Source organism: Argopecten irradians, chromosome 4, assembly GCF_041381155.1.
Source record: "Argopecten irradians isolate NY chromosome 4, Ai_NY, whole genome shotgun sequence".
Classification (NCBI taxonomy): Eukaryota; Metazoa; Mollusca; class Bivalvia; order Pectinida; family Pectinidae; genus Argopecten; species Argopecten irradians.
The window spans coordinates 1,086,034-1,105,963 of NC_091137.1; the positions used below are offsets into that span (position 1 = coordinate 1,086,034).

Here is a 19,930-nt window from a genome sequence, read left to right on the forward strand (position 1 = left end):
ACAGTAACAGTTCCACACGATGTTAGATAAAGATCTATAACCACACAGTAACAGTTCCACATGTTGTAAGATAAAGATATATAACCACACAGTAACAGTTCCACATGTTGTAAGATAAAGATATATAACCACACAGTGACAGTTTCACACGATGTTAGATTTAAGATCTATAACCACACAGTAACAGTTCCACATGTTGTAAGATAAAAATCTATGACCACACATTTACAGTTCAACATGTGTTTAAGATAAATATTTATAACCACACCGTGACAGCTCCACACGTTGTAAGATAAATATTTATAACCACACATTAGCAGTTCATTACGTTGTCAGATGACGATTTATAACCACACAGTAACAGTTCCATACGATGTTAGATAAAGATCTATAACCACACTGTAGCAGTTCCACACGATGTTAGATAAAGATCTATAACCACACAGTAACAGTTCCACATGTTGTAAGATAAAAATATATGACCACACAGTAACAGTTCGACATGTGTTTAAGATAAAGATTTATAACCACACCGTGACAGCTCCACACGTTGTAAGATAAATATTTATAACCACACAGTAGCTGTTCCTTACGTTTTCAGATGAAGATCTATAACCTCACAGTAACATTTCCACAAGTTGTAAGATAAAGATATATAACCACACATTAACAGTTCCACACGTTGTAAGATAAAGATCTATAACCTCACAGTAACATTTCCACAAGTTGTAAGATAAAGATATATAACCACACAGTGACAGTTCCACACGTTGTAAGATAAAGATGTATAACCACACAGTGACAGTTCCACACGTTGTAAGATAAAGATGTATAACCACACAGTAATAGTTCCACACTTTGTAAGATAAATATCTATAACCACACAGTAACAGTTCCACACGTTGTAAGATAAAGTTATATAAACACACTGTAAAAGTTCCACACGTTGTAATATAAAGATATATAACCACACAGTAACATTTCCAAACGTTGTAAGATAAAGATCTATGACCACACAGCGACAGTTCCACACGTTGTAAGGTAAAGATATATGACCACACTGTTACAGTTCAACACTTAATTGGCATACCAAACGAACACAATGGACTATTAGGAATACACATATATATGGATATAAGGATGGGTCATTGCGCGAATTTCCTCTGCGGTTATTCAATAATGTTATAAATGAATGAGAGACTTTTTTTATAACTTTCCGTCAAGCACCTGACACCGTAGCACCATGCTTCCTCCGCTATATCTTGAGGCACTAAATCCAACAAGTAATCAGGGGTCTGATGATTTTTCACATTACAAAAATGAATGCACTTAGGATTTTCTTTTCTTACACTTAATGATTCCCAACCAGTTTCAATATATTGTTTTCGATTTTAATTATTGTTGTAGTACTGTCTAGTAATTAGCAGCATCCTGATGTATTATGTCGAATTTATCACTAATATTCCAAACTTAGGTTTACCAACATAACGTCAGTATATTCCATAATAGGTATAAAAACCAAAATTGAATGCTATCAATAAATAATTTTCCACGAATCTTAGAATATATTACGTTTTTATATGAACTGCTATGAACTTAGAAATTACATTTCAACGAAGAAATAAAGAATTTTTTTTTTCATTTTGGCACACCTGTCAATAGATCTATCGTAAGACAGAGCATACATACATGTATACAAGTCCTAATTTATATACTTAGCTTTTTGTTGTATTTTTGAGTTAAGCTATATTTTTCTCACAATATGCATGTTATCAATAACATTAATAACATTTTTAGGAAAAGGTTAATTTTATGAATGTATGTTTGCCTGAGTGTTATAGGTGTATCATTTTGTGGTTTCGGAATGTTGTGCGCAGCCGGTTTAGCCTTTCTTCTACGATACAAAGCACAGGATGGTATCGAAAGCAAGCACATTATCGGTTTAATGGTTTGTACTATATCATGTATGAATCGTTTGAAATATAATATGATAAGTAATGAATAATTGGCTATCAATGTGAATGTAACGTTCAATTGATTTGGTTAACTGAATGTATTATTATATATATATATATATATATTGTCAAGTTCTACAGTCATTATTTAATCATAAAATACAAAAAATAAAATAAATAATATTAATTAAAATAAACCATTGTTATAGTCTTTATTTTCAGACATTAAGTGAAATGAAGAAAATGCCAGTTACCTATTGGCTACATACAACCGGTTTGGCCTTTGCAGCTGCATGTTGGATATGCAAACAGGATAATTTACCGTGAGATATATTACACAATATATTATTGATCTACTTCCGTGAAGTCCCTAATCGTGTATATAACTTGTACTACTAAATGATAAAGAACATTGCAAGTCTAGAACTTTTATCACCTTAACGGAATCTTAATAACAACACAGCATACATAGCACGTATTTCAAAAATCCTTTCTATTTTTTTCTGATTACAAACTACTTGTAGAGACTATTTGGAGTGGCGATATGGATATACGATGACAGAAGCGAGTTATATTACCGGCACATCTGCTATGATGTTCATTCTGTCGCCTTTCTTTACGATTGTGCTGGTAAGTACATGTCATTGTTACTGGTAAACCAGGTGAAAAGATAACAAGCCCCCTATTTGCTTTGATTATATTTTGTGTGTAACTTCATTCAAATCACATTTCTATTAAATTGTAGTTATTTCATCTGTTTCACTTTATTTATATAGATGATAAAAGGAAACTATTTTTACAGTATCTAAGAGATTAGAGCTTTTAACAAATTCCTGCCAGAAGTTACCATTCTATTCTAACTCTTTTAATATAAATTAAATGTAATTCTTCAGAAGTTACAATGAATACGATTGATCGAAATCGCAGATTACAACAGTTACTGAATTACTTTTTTCATTGTAGAAAAAGTTTGATTGTGATGGCGTCATGGTCACTCTTGTAAGCATACTGATGATACCGCTCTATGTCCTCCTGGGTTTCTGTCAATCTGTCAATGTATATGCTATTGCTTTACTGGACGGGACTTTCTGCTCTCTATTTTCGGTAAGTTTAATGATACAGGTATATCATAAGCATGTTATTGATATAATTGTAATGGTTATGTGGACATTATTTTTTGAATATAATTTCAAATATCTGCATCCAAAAAAAAAAAAAATAAAAAAAATGTGCGGGAGTCAAGGTGACGAGGACCGAGTTAGTCAGCCTTTACATCGCTCTGACAATACGGTTACAATGACATGTCTAAACATTTTAATTTTGCTACAAAGGATAGATAGGATGATCGTCTAGACATACACCCATATAATCTGATGTCTTTTTACTGGAATCGTGTATATTTGGTTGAAACATATGGATAATATGTGCCAAACCTTGTGACTGACTATTACTCAGCACTTACCTGTCGTTTATATACCTAGACACTTACGTGTTGAACATCTATTTAAGTATCTTGGAGATTTATCGGGAATTTAACCATGCCTACTGGAAATAAAGGTTCTCGTGGAGTTTCAGTGGTTCAAGTAGGGTCAGTGGAAATGGTGCAGATCATGCTTTTTCGAAATCGACGGACGAGCGTCTTGATGCGATACATACTATTTTAAAGACTCTTATCGCAGAGGACGTTCTCGACAGAAAACTGGAGAAATTGAAGATTGATGTTCAACGGGAATATGCAGAGCGTATCGAGATCTTGGAAGAGAGAGATGCCAAGCTCGAGGATGAAAACGAGGATCTTGAGAACACTGTTTCTAAACTAGAGGAAGCTATGTTAATATCCATTGATACACAATCTGAGGTTGCGGGTAAATCCAACGATCTCAAGAAACTGGGACGGACAAATTCTCTTCGAATTGTTGGACTTAAATATCCGGGAAGGAATCTTTGGAGAATTGTGTGAGATCCTTTGTAGGTTTTGAGTGCTGTTCCTAGAAAAATCCGATACAGGAGACTGGTATTGATATTGCTCACAGATTTGGAAAGACAAGAAATCTCAAGGAGTCCGACTACGTTATTTTCGAGGACTTGACGCGATACAATCAGGAACGACTCCGGGAAGCCTATCTGATAGACTGTGTTGAAATCTCCTACAGCTTAGATGGGAAACTGTTCGTGATACTGAACAATGGGAAAATAGACTTGTGTTTGACACACCTTTGGAAGAGAGTTACCTGTGTAACGATGCTAACTTCATATTTGCATTGCGGTAGTAAATGAGAATAGGATATAGATCGGTGTGGACAGAGACCAGATTCCAATCTGGTAACCGATCAGATTGTTTGGCTGTTTACATTGTCGACTTTGAGTGATATAACATAACATGTATCGTGTGTATTTCCTGGTCTACAGACTCATGCAAGATATCATAGTTAAATGTGCTTTTTCAGTTAAATTGTGATTATGTTCAGTGATTTGTTTTTCGTTTTGGAAGGTATGCAGAGGATGACTTTTGTTTCTAAGCATATACTGGTGAGCTGATTACATATGTATGGTACATTTAATTATTTTTCCATTTTTTATCATTCTACTCTATGTCTTTATATGTATATAAACTGTTTGATGCATTTTCTCATTGTTATAAATCTAATTTTTTATATCTATCGGTGAAGCAGTAAATGTTTGTTTCGTCTTCTCCAGAAAAGTAGTACATTCATGTGCTTCTAATAATACTATACAACGGCTTGTGATCTTATGATTTTTCTTTCCTGTAAATGTTTCATCTGATAATTTGTAATTATTAACTTAATTGCATGATTTGAAAAAGGGAAAACAAAAAGATGAAGAACGTTTTCCATACCAATGCATTCTAATCACCATATAAATATCTATAATAGTTTCGTCTCTACTACCAAAGATGAATTCATGCACATATCCGGATTGCCATACGGTTCTTACCAGCCTCATTCCAAAATTAGTTGACTGATATAACTTCCGGTAAATTAATTCCGGTTCCTTACCATGTGCTTCGTTTTGCTAGATTATCCAGAGCAGCAAACAGAACCGTATGACTCGCCAAGTTTAAACAAGAATTCGGTAGTGGAAGTATATATTATTTGCAAGTGTGGAATAGTAGTGACTTATGTCTTTTGACCTATATTGTGTTTTACACATGTCTTTTGACTTTGTCATATTTTGTATTTGGTCTTGTCATATTTAAGGGACAAATTATATAATATTGACTGTCTGCAAGACACACGCTTTACTCCTAAGAAGTGAATTGGATACAATACTTTTTCAGTTCTTTTTCGTCAAATTCTCGTAGAGTCGCCATTCTAAATTTGATTGTAAAGCTTATAAGGAAAAGAAGGATCTAAATGGTAATTTCCTTGCAATAGATTAGGCATTAAAAGTTCGAGAACTACTCTCATAACTATTTACGGTCCTAATCAAGACAACCCAGATTTTTATAATCTTGTCACTGACACCATAGAAAATTTTAGCAATGATAATATTATTGTTTGCGGAAATTTTTAATTTAGTACTTGATCCTCAGTTAGATTATGATGACATGAACAAGAATATTAACAATGTCGCTGGTTGGGGAAAAGTTTTGGATATTATTGACACTTATAACTTGATATATTTACAGGGAACACCACCGCGATAGCAGGAGATACACTTGGCGTAGAAACAATACAATTAAACAGTCTAGACTAGATTTTTTTTCCTATTATCTGTAAACTTGCTGTTAAATATCAGTAAGTCAAATATAGAGCTCAGTTACCGTTCGGATCATTCTGCTACTGTTATAAAATTTAAACTAAATTATTTTAAAAGAGGTAGGAGTTTTGGGAAACTAAACAATAACCTATTATCATATCCTGAATATATAAATGTAGTAAAAATAATGCATTGAAAACACTAAATTACAATATGCCTTGCCTGTATATGATTTAGACTCTCTTTCTGACGTACCCAATCATACTATTTAGTTTACTATCAATGACCAACTTTTTTTCAGAAACCTTACTCATGGAAATAACAGTAAAACGATATCGTACGCATCATACAAGAAAAAACTAAATAACATATTAGAAGAAAATCAAGAAAATTATAGAAACTCTTGAAGACAATACAGACCCAGATCAGGTTGAATTGGAAGAAAAGAAAAGGGAATTAGAGGCATTACGTATACGAAAAGTTAAGGGAAGTATTGTTAGATCGAGAGTAAAATGGATTGAAGAGGGAGAAAAGCCTACATCATACTTTTTTAATCTTGAAAAAAAATACCTAAAAAAATCCCCGAAATACAAAAGGAGAATGGTAACATAATCACAAACCAAAATGATATTTTATTTGAAGTACAATCTTTTTACACTGATTTATATAGCTTTAGAGAAGTGAACAATATTATTTCAGATAATTATTTCAATGGTTGTGAGGTTCTCAAATTAAGACATTTTGAGTCAGAAAGGTTAGAGGGTTACATAACTATGGATGAAGCAAGTAACACTCTGAAAAGTATGAAAAATAATAAAAGCCCGGGCTCTGATGGCTTAGCATTAAAAAGATTTAAATTGTTTTGGAAATATTAATGAAATGTCATTGTAAGATCAAGTAATTTTAGTTTCTTGATAGGTCATTTTTCTATAACTCAACAACAAGATATTCTTACATGTCTACCAAAGGGGGATAAACTACGCCACCTTTTAAAAAACTGGAGACCAATTCCTCTGTTAAATACTGTTTGTTATAAAATTGCATCTTGTGTTATCTCACATAGAGTTCGGTCAGTACTAGATAAATTGATAAATGAAGATCAGATAGGTTTATTATCAGGACGCTATATTGGAGATGATTATATAATATTCGAACACTTTATGATGTTGTGTGTTTGTTGAAGATTTAAACATTCCAGGTATGCTACTCTTGATAGACTTCGAAAAAGCTTTTGAATCTGTTTCTTGTGAATCTGTTAATAATGTGTTAAATTATTTCAATTTCGAGGATGGTATTAGAAAATGGATCAAAACATTACATAATAATGTATCGTCTTTTGTAAATCAAGGTGAACATCTTTCATTGCCCGCCTGTATCAAACGTGGTTGCCGTCAGGGAGATCCGATCGTCCCATACATTTTTATTCTTTGCGTAGAAATACTAGCTGCTAGAATTAGGTCAAGTATCAAAATAAAAGGTATACAAAATGATAATGTAGACATTTTGGACTTACAATACGCTGATGACACAGGTCTAAAACTAAATGGTTCAGAGATATCACTAAGGGAGTCGATTAATGAAATAAACAATTTTGCTAAAATATCAGGACTAAGAGTCAACACCAGTTAAACACAGGTAGTATGGATAAGAAGCAAAAAGTTAAGTATGGAAAACATTTTTTTCTGGAATATATTCTTTTATGGGTTAGAAACAAATTCATTTTTTGGGGAATTTATTTTTTGTTCGATTCAAGCGAGATTCCAAAAGTGAATTTTGATAAAAAAAAGATTGTATAATAAAAGTAAATACTTAAAATGTGGAAAAAACGCACACTAACTACAATAGGAAGAATCAACATCATTAAATCTTTACTTTTTCTCAGCTTAATTACTTTTTTATCACCTTACCAAATCCATCAGACAAGCTTCTTTCAAATTTAAACTCTCTCTTATTTGAATTTCTATTTCATAGAATTAAAAAAATGTAATTATTCAGAACTCTAAGGATGGGGGACTGAAAATGACAGATGTGCAACATTGCATAGACTCTTTAAAATTATGTTGGATAAGAAGAACTTTGTATTCTACAGGAAAGTGGAAATCACTATTACATTATTGTATAAATTTTGATAAAATGTGGAAATGTGAAAATGAATGTATTAAGCATTGCCTATCCAACTGCCAAAACATGTTTTGGAAAGATGTTCTGCAATGTGTTTTTAAGTTGAATAATTCCCCAATATCAATCCAATATAGATATAAGCAAGAAACTATATATAAAACAACGTTATGGCATAATGCAGATATTAAAATTGGAAATAAATGCATATTTTATCAAAACTGGTTCAATTCTGGTGTAATTACTTTCAATGACCTTAATAAGAATCCTGACAGCTTAACATTTTTCAATTTCAACGAGTTTTCAAATATCTTTAACATTTATACTAATTTTCTACAGTTTCAAGGTCTTGTTTCTGCAGCCAAGAATGTCCTTCGAAGATACTCCCTCTACCAACTATACCACTTGAATTACAAATTTTCTTTAAGACTTAAAAAGAGTCTAAATATTTTTATAACTGTTTGATTACTCCTGCTGTTACACCAACAGGTACTAGGAAGTGGAACCTTGAAATTGATTATGAAAAAAAAATGGGAACAAATTTATTAACTCCCTTTCACCGTGACAAAAACTACAGTGTTTGCAAGTGAAAATTATACATAATATTCTAGTGACGAATACTTTTCTCTATAAGATTAATTTGCACCCTAGTCCAATTTGTATATTATGTAACAAGGAAAGAGAAACAAAAGGACATTTACTTTGGGATACTCTGAAGTCAAAACATTTTTTGAGAATTTTGATTATTTACTTGAAATCTTGTTTATCCCCTTCTTAATGAATACAGACACTCTACTCTTTGTAGTAATTTCACCACATGCTTATGAGGCTGATAGTGAAATCTTACTTATTATTAAGCACTATATTTATAAAAGAAAATGTCCCCATAAAACACTTAACATCAATGCACTTGTAAATGTTATAAAATATCACTACAGTATCCAGAAATATATAATAAAATGAATCTTTTATGCGTGTATTATTGATTGTATAGTTCATAGCTCGTCAGGTACATGTGGTTGTTGAGATGGAATGATGACTGGACTCCAATATCTGTCGACATTTTATTTCGTGTGGTACATTTTAACTTACATTATACGTGAAAGTATGGTTACAGAGTAATGCTGTGGATGGCCCCAATATGGAACCAGACACGGGGCGTGTCCGCTATCCATCCCTCTACTCTGTATATATGAATATCACTGGCCAGCCCCTTTCATAATGCTTTGATATTGCATACGTATACAAATGATAGGTAACTCATGTTAGTACAACATAACATTATGACAGTGACAGCTAGGAAGCTATATTAGACTGACCGGTCTGACTGTTACATACATTAGGCCTTGAGACATACATGTTCATAGCAATATATTTTCCTGTTTAATTACCGGTCTAGTTTTAGACAATGGCAATATTTCTATGAATCTATAAAATAAAAACTGATTATGTTATAAATATATAGTTCTTAATAAAAGCGATTATCTTCATGCATTTATGCATTTTTTTTATATGTCCCTTATACCCATATATCATAAAATGTTTTTTATGTGTCCGTCTATACCCTGGCAAAGCACCAAATATTCTTGGAGGTCCCTGATTACATGTTATTTTTTTCTCTATGGCTAATCGTTGTGAAATGAAGTGTATATATATATCACAGTAGTCTCCACCCATTTCTTCTGTCAGTCCATGTTTTGTCATTATGTCCATCCATTTTATCAGTTGTCATTCTGATACTACATGTACAATGTAAGTCTGTCAATCCTGCCTGTCTACAAATTGTAATGTCTGTCTGTTCGTTCATGTTTTCTGTTTTGTTTTGCTCATCTCATGCGTGATTGTGTCAATACATATTGTATAATTTGATTTGTTTATCTGGCTTTGGTCTTCCTTCTTAGGTTATCTGGTACAAAGGGTCAGGGTGACCTATTTTCATCATGCACCGTCCGTCGTCGTGCGCCGTGCGCCGTTCGCCGTGCGTATTTTTTTTTATTCAAACGACTTCTTCTCAATAACCAAAAGGCCCAGGGTACTGATATTTGGCCTGTAGTATGCTTGGATAACGGGCAATCAAATTTGTTCAAATGAATGACCTTGACCTTCATTCAAGGTCACAGGGTTCAAAAAGGCTAAAATCTTTTGACGACTGCTTCTAAAGAAACAAAAGGCCCATGGTATTCATATTCGGCCAGCAGCATGCTAGGATGAAGGGCTACCAAGTTTGTTTAAGTGAATGACCTTGACCTTCATTTAGGGTCACAGGGATCAAATAGGTTAAAACCTTTAAACGGTTTCTTGAGAATAATTAGGAGGGCAAGAGACATTATATTGGGCCTGTGACATGTTGGGATGAAGGGCTACCAAGTTTGCTTAAAAGAATAACTTTAATCTTCAATCAAAGTCACAAGGGCCAAATAGGCTAAACTTTTTAAACAATTAAGTTGTATGGTGCTAATAGTCAGATGACCATAAAGGCCCATGGGTCTCTTGTTTTCTTTTTCTTTTCTTTTTTTGTATTGTTAGCTACTATTAATCTGTTTTAATTTATTCTTCATGTATATATGATCCAAAATGTATTTTAGTATTAAGGTACGCATACTTATCTACCATCTAAAAGTAGTGTGTAAACCTATGTATGTGCATATATGTGTACTGAGTACAACGAAGGGGATCATGCACATGTATTTATCTTTTGACAAGAATAGTATGTGTTGGTGTGTGATTTCATATAAGTCAATGATGGTGGGTATGATTATGGGCCAGACGCCGACATTTTGTGTGTAAATGATAATCAAGAATAAAAATAAATTGAATTGTAAAGGTGTATAAGTGTGCAGGCTGTGTGTGTATGTGTGTTCATTTTACATGTTATTTTGTCGTATGCAATTCTATATCTGGGCAATCTTAATATATGTAAAAAAAATGAAAAATTAAACAATTATAAAAAAAACATGCAGGGGAAACTAGCATCCCAATTTAACGCATATGCAATAGCTCTCATATCATAGGGATATGTAAAGCATTAATCAGAAAAAAACACTTTGATGCCGAAAGGTTATAGAAATTAATCATATACAAAGAGCACACACGTTAAGAAAGGCCAACCTAGGTCAGAGATAATTCAGGACGTTGGTTGTTTAGATATGGGTTCCTCATTCTTTGTACTCAAACTCTCTTCTTGAAAATGGAACATGGAATGCCTAATGTTAGCAACTTTGAGTTAATACAACATTTCCCAACTAATCCGAGCTATAGGCAATTAAAATATATACGATTATCTTTGATTAATTTGCAACACATACAAGTTTGCATGCATTTTTCATAACCCGTAAAGTAAAAAATCAATACTGACACCAATGCTTCAATTATATCAAATGCGTCCGTGTAATATACGAAAAAACAATACCGTTAAGGTTTATATTTAACATCATTAAAGCGAAAATGACATCCACTGTGGATAAACCTGGTCTTATTCCAAATTGTCTATCAATTATTTTATCGGATTTATTATTCCTTACTTTTGAAAAATGTTTAAATTGTTTTTAAAAACTGACTTTGTGGTAAATATATTGATTAAAAAAATGTTATGCTTCTGACATATATGATCATGATGCTTGCAGCTGCTTGCAATGCAGATAGCGGTGATGTTGTGCCCCGCCAATTATGTAGGAACCCTCTCTGGAGTATTGTACTTTGTGAGGAATATTATAGTCGCGCTTGCCTTTGTTGCTGCAGGATATATACTAGAGAAACATTCACTGTAAGTATTATCTTTAGTACTGTATCAGTTATTTTGGTCATGTTGTAGCTGAGATAGGTATTCTGTTTTAAATTAAGAACCAAAAAATATTTGTTTTTCATTTGCAAAATACATTCCAAGACGATTCGATTTAGGCTTGTCAAGAACTGTTAAATGTCATTTGAACTTTTCTGGATTGTCTAATGTAATATGGCTATACATATAGCTTGTCTTATTTCAATCCTTTTTGAGTTTATTTTACAATTATTGCTTCCTAGTCTACAAAGCTGTCAAACCAAGCCCATATAATGAGTGCACGCCTTAGCCCCCATTTATATATTGATATAACCATTTTATTACCACAGAACAAACTTAACCAAGACAATGGACGGCTACAAGAACTTCTTTCTTATGGCAATAGCAATGTCGTCCGTCGCAAGTGTTCTTTGGTAATTAATGAATATCACGGATATGAGAAAGGTAAACTGTTCTGAAATTCTCAAAATATTGGTAACTGTTACTATTGAATAACATATTAAAGGCTTTATTTGATTCATGGGAATGAAAAAACGGCATAAATGATTTTAATAGTTTCAATTAACAATAGAAAGCACATAACATCCGTAAATATATTTAACTACTCTGAAAAACCCATTTCTAGTAATGACATACATCCAAACCCAGGTCCTGTAAATTAAAACCATAGTTTATCTATTTTGAACATACACAGTTTAAGGAATAAATTATCACAGTTAGAAAACATAGCATCTGAAAAAAATATATTATATGCGTCATCGAGACTCACCTTGATAATACAGTCGATAATATACTCATAAATTGGTATGAATATAACGTAAGGATATGGGAAGTCCGCCGAGAGGAGGAGTAGTGGTATTTACATCCAGCCTCTTATGCACTTTCGTATAGCTGATTTAGAACCTCATAGGTAGAGGTAGACAATTTGGGTGGGTAGAGACCCAGTTTTCAAACAAGAAATTTCTGCTATATATTGTATATAGACCGCCACTTTTTAGAACCACCTTCGTTACCCCATAGACACAGGAACTCAAGAAACTCCACATATCATTATACTTGGTGACATAAACGTTTACATACTTAAGGATTGATTGTCAATTTTGTTGCTTGCATTGACTGATGAAGAAAGTTAATCTCGTGCAAATGAAGTGAACTGCGAAGCAGTTCATGTAACATTTGCACGAGATTAACTTTCTTCATCAGTCAATGCAAGCAACAAAATTGATAATCAATCCTTATATTTACATTAACCAATTTAAAAATTCCGCTGTTAAAAAAAGTCAAATTATATGTGTTCGGTATAAGATTATTATACAATTTTGCAACATTGTACCAGTTATCGTACATGTATGTACAGCTACGGAACAGCCGCCAGTCAGTTCTTCTCGTCACCAAGGCAACACAAAATGTAGTTCCGAAAATAACTTCATTCTTTGTGCGTTGTTACGATAAAAAACGGAGATTTTGAAATATTGTTTTTATATTCAAGAATTAATGGCTTAAATTTTTCATAAAACATTATTATGTAGCTTCAAATACAAAAATTGCTGCGCAGTACTAGCAGTGCAGTCAATGTGTAATCCGGTCGCTCGATTGAGCAGGGGTCCGGTTTCGAAGAAAATGACGATTGTGGTGAAAATGCTGAATAGTTGGTATCTAAACATAATCAAACCTTTTAAAACTCAATTATAATTGTTATGGAATTAACTGAATGTTGTATTTCCGTCTGATAATTATTTGTAGCTGACATTTAAATATGTATTAACTAAACCTGTTGTGAAATCCAACCCCTGTGTCTGTAGTATGTGATGCAGTCCAATAATCATGCTTCCGGGGCTCAATAAAACGTGTTAAAATGCGGGACTTAGTCGCAGATCACTGGAAGACTTCTGTGTTATTCTTGAAATGTGATAACTTCTCTGTCTACTGGAGTTTGGGGATTAAAATTCGGTATAAAGTAAGTAGAGAAACATCGATTTGAAAAGTTGGCGGTTTCCAACGACCCTCCAATGCCGTGGATTTTGACACTCACAGAATCGTTTCGTTAGGCTTAATGTCACTGAAATTAGCCTGTTTGCTATTTGAGCGTATTTTCATGGAATCTATCGTTTCTAAGCTTACATGTATGACACCGTTTCACATATATTGTACACATTAAACTATTTGCGTTCGATTATGCCTACTAGGCTATGCGATGAGTGGTGAACCTCACTGCGTTCGGTCCTAACATGACGCTAACCCAAATTACACTTTTTGAAGATAACATTGTTAAAATTTTCTTACGTGTGCTTGAATTAAGATATCTCTCTAAACATTAAACAAATAAATGCTTTTAGTTTTAATTTCATGCTTTGTTTACTTGTCAGCAGTGCATATATTTATAGGCCTAAATAGAGAGCTTTGAAGCATCCCCGGTTCAGGCTATGCTCAGCATTTTTTTACCTGGGCTTGAGCCTAATTCAGTGTGTCATCAAAATACGTGTAAAATATCTCTAGGCGACTATAATATTATATTACTGACAATTTCTAATATCACTTTATCAAGCATTCTTGTCTGTGTTTCTAAATGTACAACGGTAGGCCTAGGCCACATCGCAGAAAGTTCGTTCAAAACTGAAGCGGCGTAAAACTACAATGTAGGTCAAAATGTAAACAATGTCAAAATGTATTCTCACGCCGGTCAGAGGTCAGCACGTGACCAAGCATCTTCATTGGGAAATGAAGTGATCGGAGTTTACTAGTTTCATTGAGGCGGAGCGAAGTGAAAATGTAAATATTAACCGTTGCAAACACACACGAAATTTACGACACAATACATTCCTTCCATCTGACTAATGGAATAGACAAACATGTTACACGCACGAGCTCTACACTTCTTCACCCGATATGTATCTCCGACAACTCTGGTTTTATCGACAGAGTTGACACAGTCGAAAACATCTGACCACAACGCGCTGATTGTAGAACGGACTAAATAGGTTTTACTAACGGAAAAATGGATGTTATAAAGTGGCGACCATGCCAACAAATATTTGAATATTGCTGGGGAGTGCATACCACCAAATTCGACCCAAACACAAGCCATGATTCAATTCAGAATTACGACGAGAAATTAGAAAAGGGACCGACTTTTAAAAACATATACATCAATCCGTTCTATAACAAATTTGACATTATACAGGAAACAACGTATTCACGTAAATGATTTAAGGAAACTTACAAGAGAATATTTTTTGTGGGCAATGATTAATGGTATGTTAGTTCGATATTCAAATTCAAACCCTTAACATTTTTGAAAATAGTCCGCAGGTTTATCAATTCCGTTGATACCTCCTACATTATTTCACCTTTTTATGATAATTCTAGTAAAACTTGTAATGTCTGATAATGAAAAAGCGAAAACAGAATGTTTATTATATGATCACTTTGTTTCCATTTCATCTACACACTACTCAAACACAAAATATAGGCAGGGGTAGAACTTAGAGCGAACAGTACTCTATCAGAACAATAGGTAAAATTTCGAACGATTAGTTGTCAAATACATGCATAATAATCTGCTTGAAAATTATCTTATATACTGGTTAATCCACTGTCCACCAAATTATAGAAAGCTTTCATACATTATGTGAAAACCTTGACAAACTACAATCAATCTAGTTTTTTTGTGATATTTCAAAGGCGTTCAATTGGGTATCGCACAAGAGACTTATGTAAAGCTAGCAAATTATGGAATGGTTGGAAAACTTCAAAATTGGTTAAAAACTAGATCAGCAATCACAGACAAGTAATCGTAGTAAATAGCAGATCTTCCGTTAAAGCTACAAATGAAGTTGTTCCACAACGGTCAGTATTGGGTCTATCATTGTTTTTTTTTGTACTTAAATGACATATTTGGACAATCTAGAAAGTCTTCCGAAACTATTTGCTTATGATACTTAATTACTATGTTCTGAGCCTTCATTATTAGAAATTGAAACGAAAATTAGTTAATATTTAGATAAGATTAACAATCGAATTGGTTAATTTTTTAATCCGTTGAAAACAAAAGCCCCCCCACCCCCCGATTATTTTGACCAATTTATTGTCTCTTTTAGTGTCTGAAAACTGCGTTTATAACCTACGCAACTCAATTAACTATACGTTTCCCAATTTTCTGACTACTTTCCGATTTTGGACCCAATCTGATCTATATGTCCGACAAAATCTTTTGAATTAAGGTTAAAACAACAATATACACTCCCAGACCTTCTACTCAAATTTATTTGAAAATCGAAATCGAATCGCTATTTTTTTCTATTTCAGACTTATGAACAATTTTAGTACTTTAAACAATTACCTATATTTATCAAATTTAATTGATTGTCGTCACTGTCAAAGCAGATACCCAATTGAATATGTATCTCACTTCTTCTCCCACTATAATAATTATGACCAACAACGAAAAGACATATATCGCTTTTTAAAGAATTCCATACTTCTCGATTTGCGGCTATTAATACATAGAAATAACGAATTATCAGATGACGAAAATGTACTCATATGCCAGAGCACACAAAAATACAGTATCGATACAATTATATTTTGATAATCACAGTCATAATGTTTTCCCTCTCAAATATTATTCTGACAGTATAAGACAAACGTTTAATGTGAAAGCCTAGAATGATAGAAGAACAAAAACATGGCACGGGATGTGATAAGACTTTAGAAACCGCAGAAAACATCATAATAGAACTTTTAAATCGTCAGTATCGAAGAATATTGCCATCAGTAAATCAATTTTTCTTTTAAATTTAAACGAAACTTCCCTCCCGTTCTCTCTCCCTCACCTATCTATATATCTTACAGTGTCTGTTTTTCTACCTTCCTTCTCCACCTATCTCTACCGTCCGCGGTGGCCGAGTGGTTAAGTTGTCCTGACTTAAGTTCCCTCCCGTTCTCTCTCCATCACCTATCTATATATCTTACAGTGTCTGTTTTTTACCTCCTCCTTCTACATCTATCTCTACCGTCCGTGGTGGCCGAGTGGTTAAGTTGTCCTGACATAAGTACCCCTCCCGTTCTCTCTCCATCGTGTATTTCCTGACATATATATCTTACAGTGTCTGTTTCTTCCTTCCTTCTCCATCTATCTCTACCGTCTACGGTGGCCGAGTTGTTAAGATGTCCTGACATAATTCCCCTCGCGTTCTCTCTCCATCACCTATCTATAAATCTTACAGTGTCTGCTTTTTACCTCCTCCTTCCTTCTCCATCTATCTCTACCGTCCGCGGTGGCCGAGTGGTTAAGATGCCCTGACATATCGGGCAGTTGCCAGGTACTGACCGCTGTCGGTACTTTTTCTTCTTGTACTCCGGCTTTCATCCATCAACAAACCTTGACGTTAAACTAATAACACCAAATCAAGACCTATTTCTCCCTCTTCAAATGGTACATTTGTAAAATACTTTTTCATCCTGATTTTGTGTTATTCATATGTATTGGAGAGAGTTTTAATTAAGAGTTTTAATTCCTTCTCCATTTATTAAGTTGTATTGGAGAGAGTTTTAATTAATTTGGACAATATGTGCCTGATTCCATTGTTTAAATTTGATACAAATAAAATGTGTTTAAATCTCAGTAAAATACTCCTAAAACATAAGAAATTAATGTCAAAATGTTGATATCGTTTCAGAACAATAAGTTGAATGCAAGAATATGGAGATGGAGACAATCTCAACCGGAGACAATAGAGCTGATATCACAGTCGTCCAAGTACGTTTTACATGGTGTTGGTAATGAAGACACACTGCGTTCGATGTCGTCAGATATATGTGGTAACAGAGAGACTAAGTAGGACACATTTAAAATATGCCATGTTGTGGGTAGATCTAATGTGCGTTATATTAAGATGCATTGGCTTTATTTCATCGATCTTTCCATTCTTATTCGGCGGTAATTATGTTGGCGAAAATTCAGTTGACCGAAAGCTAGCATTTTTGTATGTGTCGTGTGATTAAAATTGATGAATAATATATTAAAAAAATTCATTAAAATATAACCTCGTGGTCGGTTATTACGATACTTGATAATGTATTTTGCTTGGTCTAATATATGTACAGCTATCATCGACTAACATACACATCGTCGTCGAGTTAAAAACGCATGAAGCCAGAATGGATTAATGACACTATCCAAACCAATCCATGATAAAGCAAATTACAACATCACCGGAATAGGGTATCCAATTTATCGATTTGGTAAATTTCAAAACGTTTTGCGTCTTATTTATGTCATTAAAACATCCGATATTAGGGTTTGGTATATGAAACCTTTTAATTTTCATAGAGGTTATATATATGCTCTAAAAGCTAAATATTTGTTCTAAATAGTTTTTTTCAGTGACACAAAATATATAATTGATGAAATAAATATAAGTATTAATACAATTAAGATGCATTGCTAAAATCCAGACGCCAAACACGTATATAGATATGAAATAACGGAGTCGAAAATGGAGAAACATTTCCAGAAATAAGAAAAATATCATAATTGTAAGTGTCCAGTATATTGTATGCATGAGAAAGAGTATAATCATTATACTGTAGTTGAGAGGTACTTATGTGTACAAAATATACAATGTATGTCAATTAAGTAAACATAAACGAACTATTATTAAATAAAGGACGAGTTGTATGGCCGCGTAAGAGCGATTTTGTGTTTTTGTTGCAAATGCTTTAATTGGTTTACATAACGTATTGGAACAGTGTATATTCCGTAAATAGTTTATTCCTGTGACTACAACGACTGCTTTTATAAGCTGTACGTACTATTTTAACGACTTTGATAATTCACATGAAAATGCATACAAAATCAGAAGGATTATTTTGGTATCACAACATAGCATTTGATATTATTTTTTTCGGTATAAATAATTGATCATATCTGATGGGGGTTTCTTTTAGTTTCCTGTTTTGGAAGCTGCTTGACCGGTGACAAACAGTATTTTTTCTCAATAAATAACAGGAGTAGACGGATAAGTGTTTTTCTTCAATCCAAAAAGTTACTTACTTTACATTTATACCACCGTTGAAATGTTTAAACTTCTAATTTAACGTTGAGATAAATATTTTGAAAATAAATTATTAAAAAATCTGTGGCACTATATCCGATGTGTAACGTTAAAGATATACTTATTGCGCATGCAGTAAAAGCAAAATGAATTATTTTATACAACCTTTGTGTCAATATGTACATTGTCTAAATTCATGATTAAGCACCGATTATTGTTTGAATTATCAGTATCGTTTATGTTTTGTCGGCAGTGGAGCATCTTTTTGTTTAGAGCTTATGTTCCGTTTCACTTGTTGTCGGTGAATGTCTGTACACATTAATATAAAACTAGTAGAATGTTTAAAACATTGTATCTGATGAAAAAATGGACTGTGTGGTGATCCGTTACGGAACCCGATTATGTCGGACTTCATGGTGCACGGATACATGTGACGTGGTGATCTGTTACGGGACCCGATTATTTCGGGCTTCATCGTACACGGATACATGTGACGTGGTGATCTGTTACGGGACCCAATTATGCCGGGCTTCATCCTGCACGGATACATGTGACGTGGTGATCTGTTACGGGAACCAATTATGTCGGGCTTCTTCGTACACAGATACATGTGACGTGGTGATCTGTTACGGGACCCGATTATTTCGGGCTTCATCGTACACGGATACATGTGACGTGGTGATCTGTTACGGGAACCAATTATGTCGGGCTTCTTCGTACACAGATACATGTGACGTGGTGATCTGTTACGGGACCCGATTATGTCAGGCTTCTTCTTGCAAGGATACATGTGATGTGGTGATCTGTTACGGGACCCAATTATGTCGGGCTTCATCCTGCACGGATACATGTGACGTTGTGATCTGTTACAAGACCCGATTATTTCGGGATTCATCGTACACGGATACATGTGACTTGGTGATCTGTTACGGGACCCGATTATTTCGGGATTCATCGTACACGGATACATGTGACGTGGTGATCTGTTACGGGACCCGATTATGTCGGGCTTCATCGTGCAAGGATACATGTGACCTGGTGATCTGTTACGGGAGCCAATTATGTCGGGCTTCATCGTTCACGGTTACATGTGACGTGGTGATCTGTTACGGGACCCGATTATTTCGGGCTTCATCGTTCACGGATACATGTGACGTGGTGATCTGTTACGGGACCCGATTATTTCGGGCTTCATCGTGCACGGATACATGTGGCGTGGTGATCTGTTACGGGACCCGATTATTTCGGGCTCATCGTGCACGGATACATGTGACGTGGTGATCTGTTACGGGAACCAATTATGT

At 34.1% G+C, this 19,930-nt stretch overlaps 1 protein-coding gene across 1 annotated transcript; it reads left to right on the forward strand.

Annotated features, from left to right (window-relative positions):
- The first annotated feature begins 1,809 nt into the window (after positions 1 to 1,809).
- On the forward strand, positions 1,810 to 18,250 carry LOC138320336 (lysosomal dipeptide transporter MFSD1-like). Its single transcript, XM_069263258.1, has 7 exons — positions 1,810 to 1,948; positions 2,178 to 2,278; positions 2,480 to 2,585; positions 2,919 to 3,059; positions 11,417 to 11,556; positions 11,901 to 12,015; positions 17,250 to 18,250. Exons 1-6 carry the CDS (start codon positions 1,817 to 1,819, stop codon positions 11,986 to 11,988), a joined length of 708 nt encoding a protein of 235 aa, XP_069119359.1. The 5' UTR covers positions 1,810 to 1,816; the 3' UTR covers positions 11,989 to 12,015; positions 17,250 to 18,250.
- The last annotated feature ends 1,680 nt before the right edge of the window (positions 18,251 to 19,930 follow it).

Excerpts from the sequence above, each read along its gene's own strand:
- LOC138320336 (XM_069263258.1), top strand. The coding sequence starts at position 1,817 with ATGTATGTTTGCCTGAGTGTTATAGGTGTATCATTTTGTGGTTTCGGA. Across the intron at positions 3,060-11,416 it reads CTTTCTGCTCTCTATTTTCG|CTGCTTGCAATGCAGATAGC; the intron begins GTAAGTTTAATG and ends TGATGCTTGCAG. Across the intron at positions 11,557-11,900 it reads ATACTAGAGAAACATTCACT|AACAAACTTAACCAAGACAA; the intron begins GTAAGTATTATC and ends TTATTACCACAG.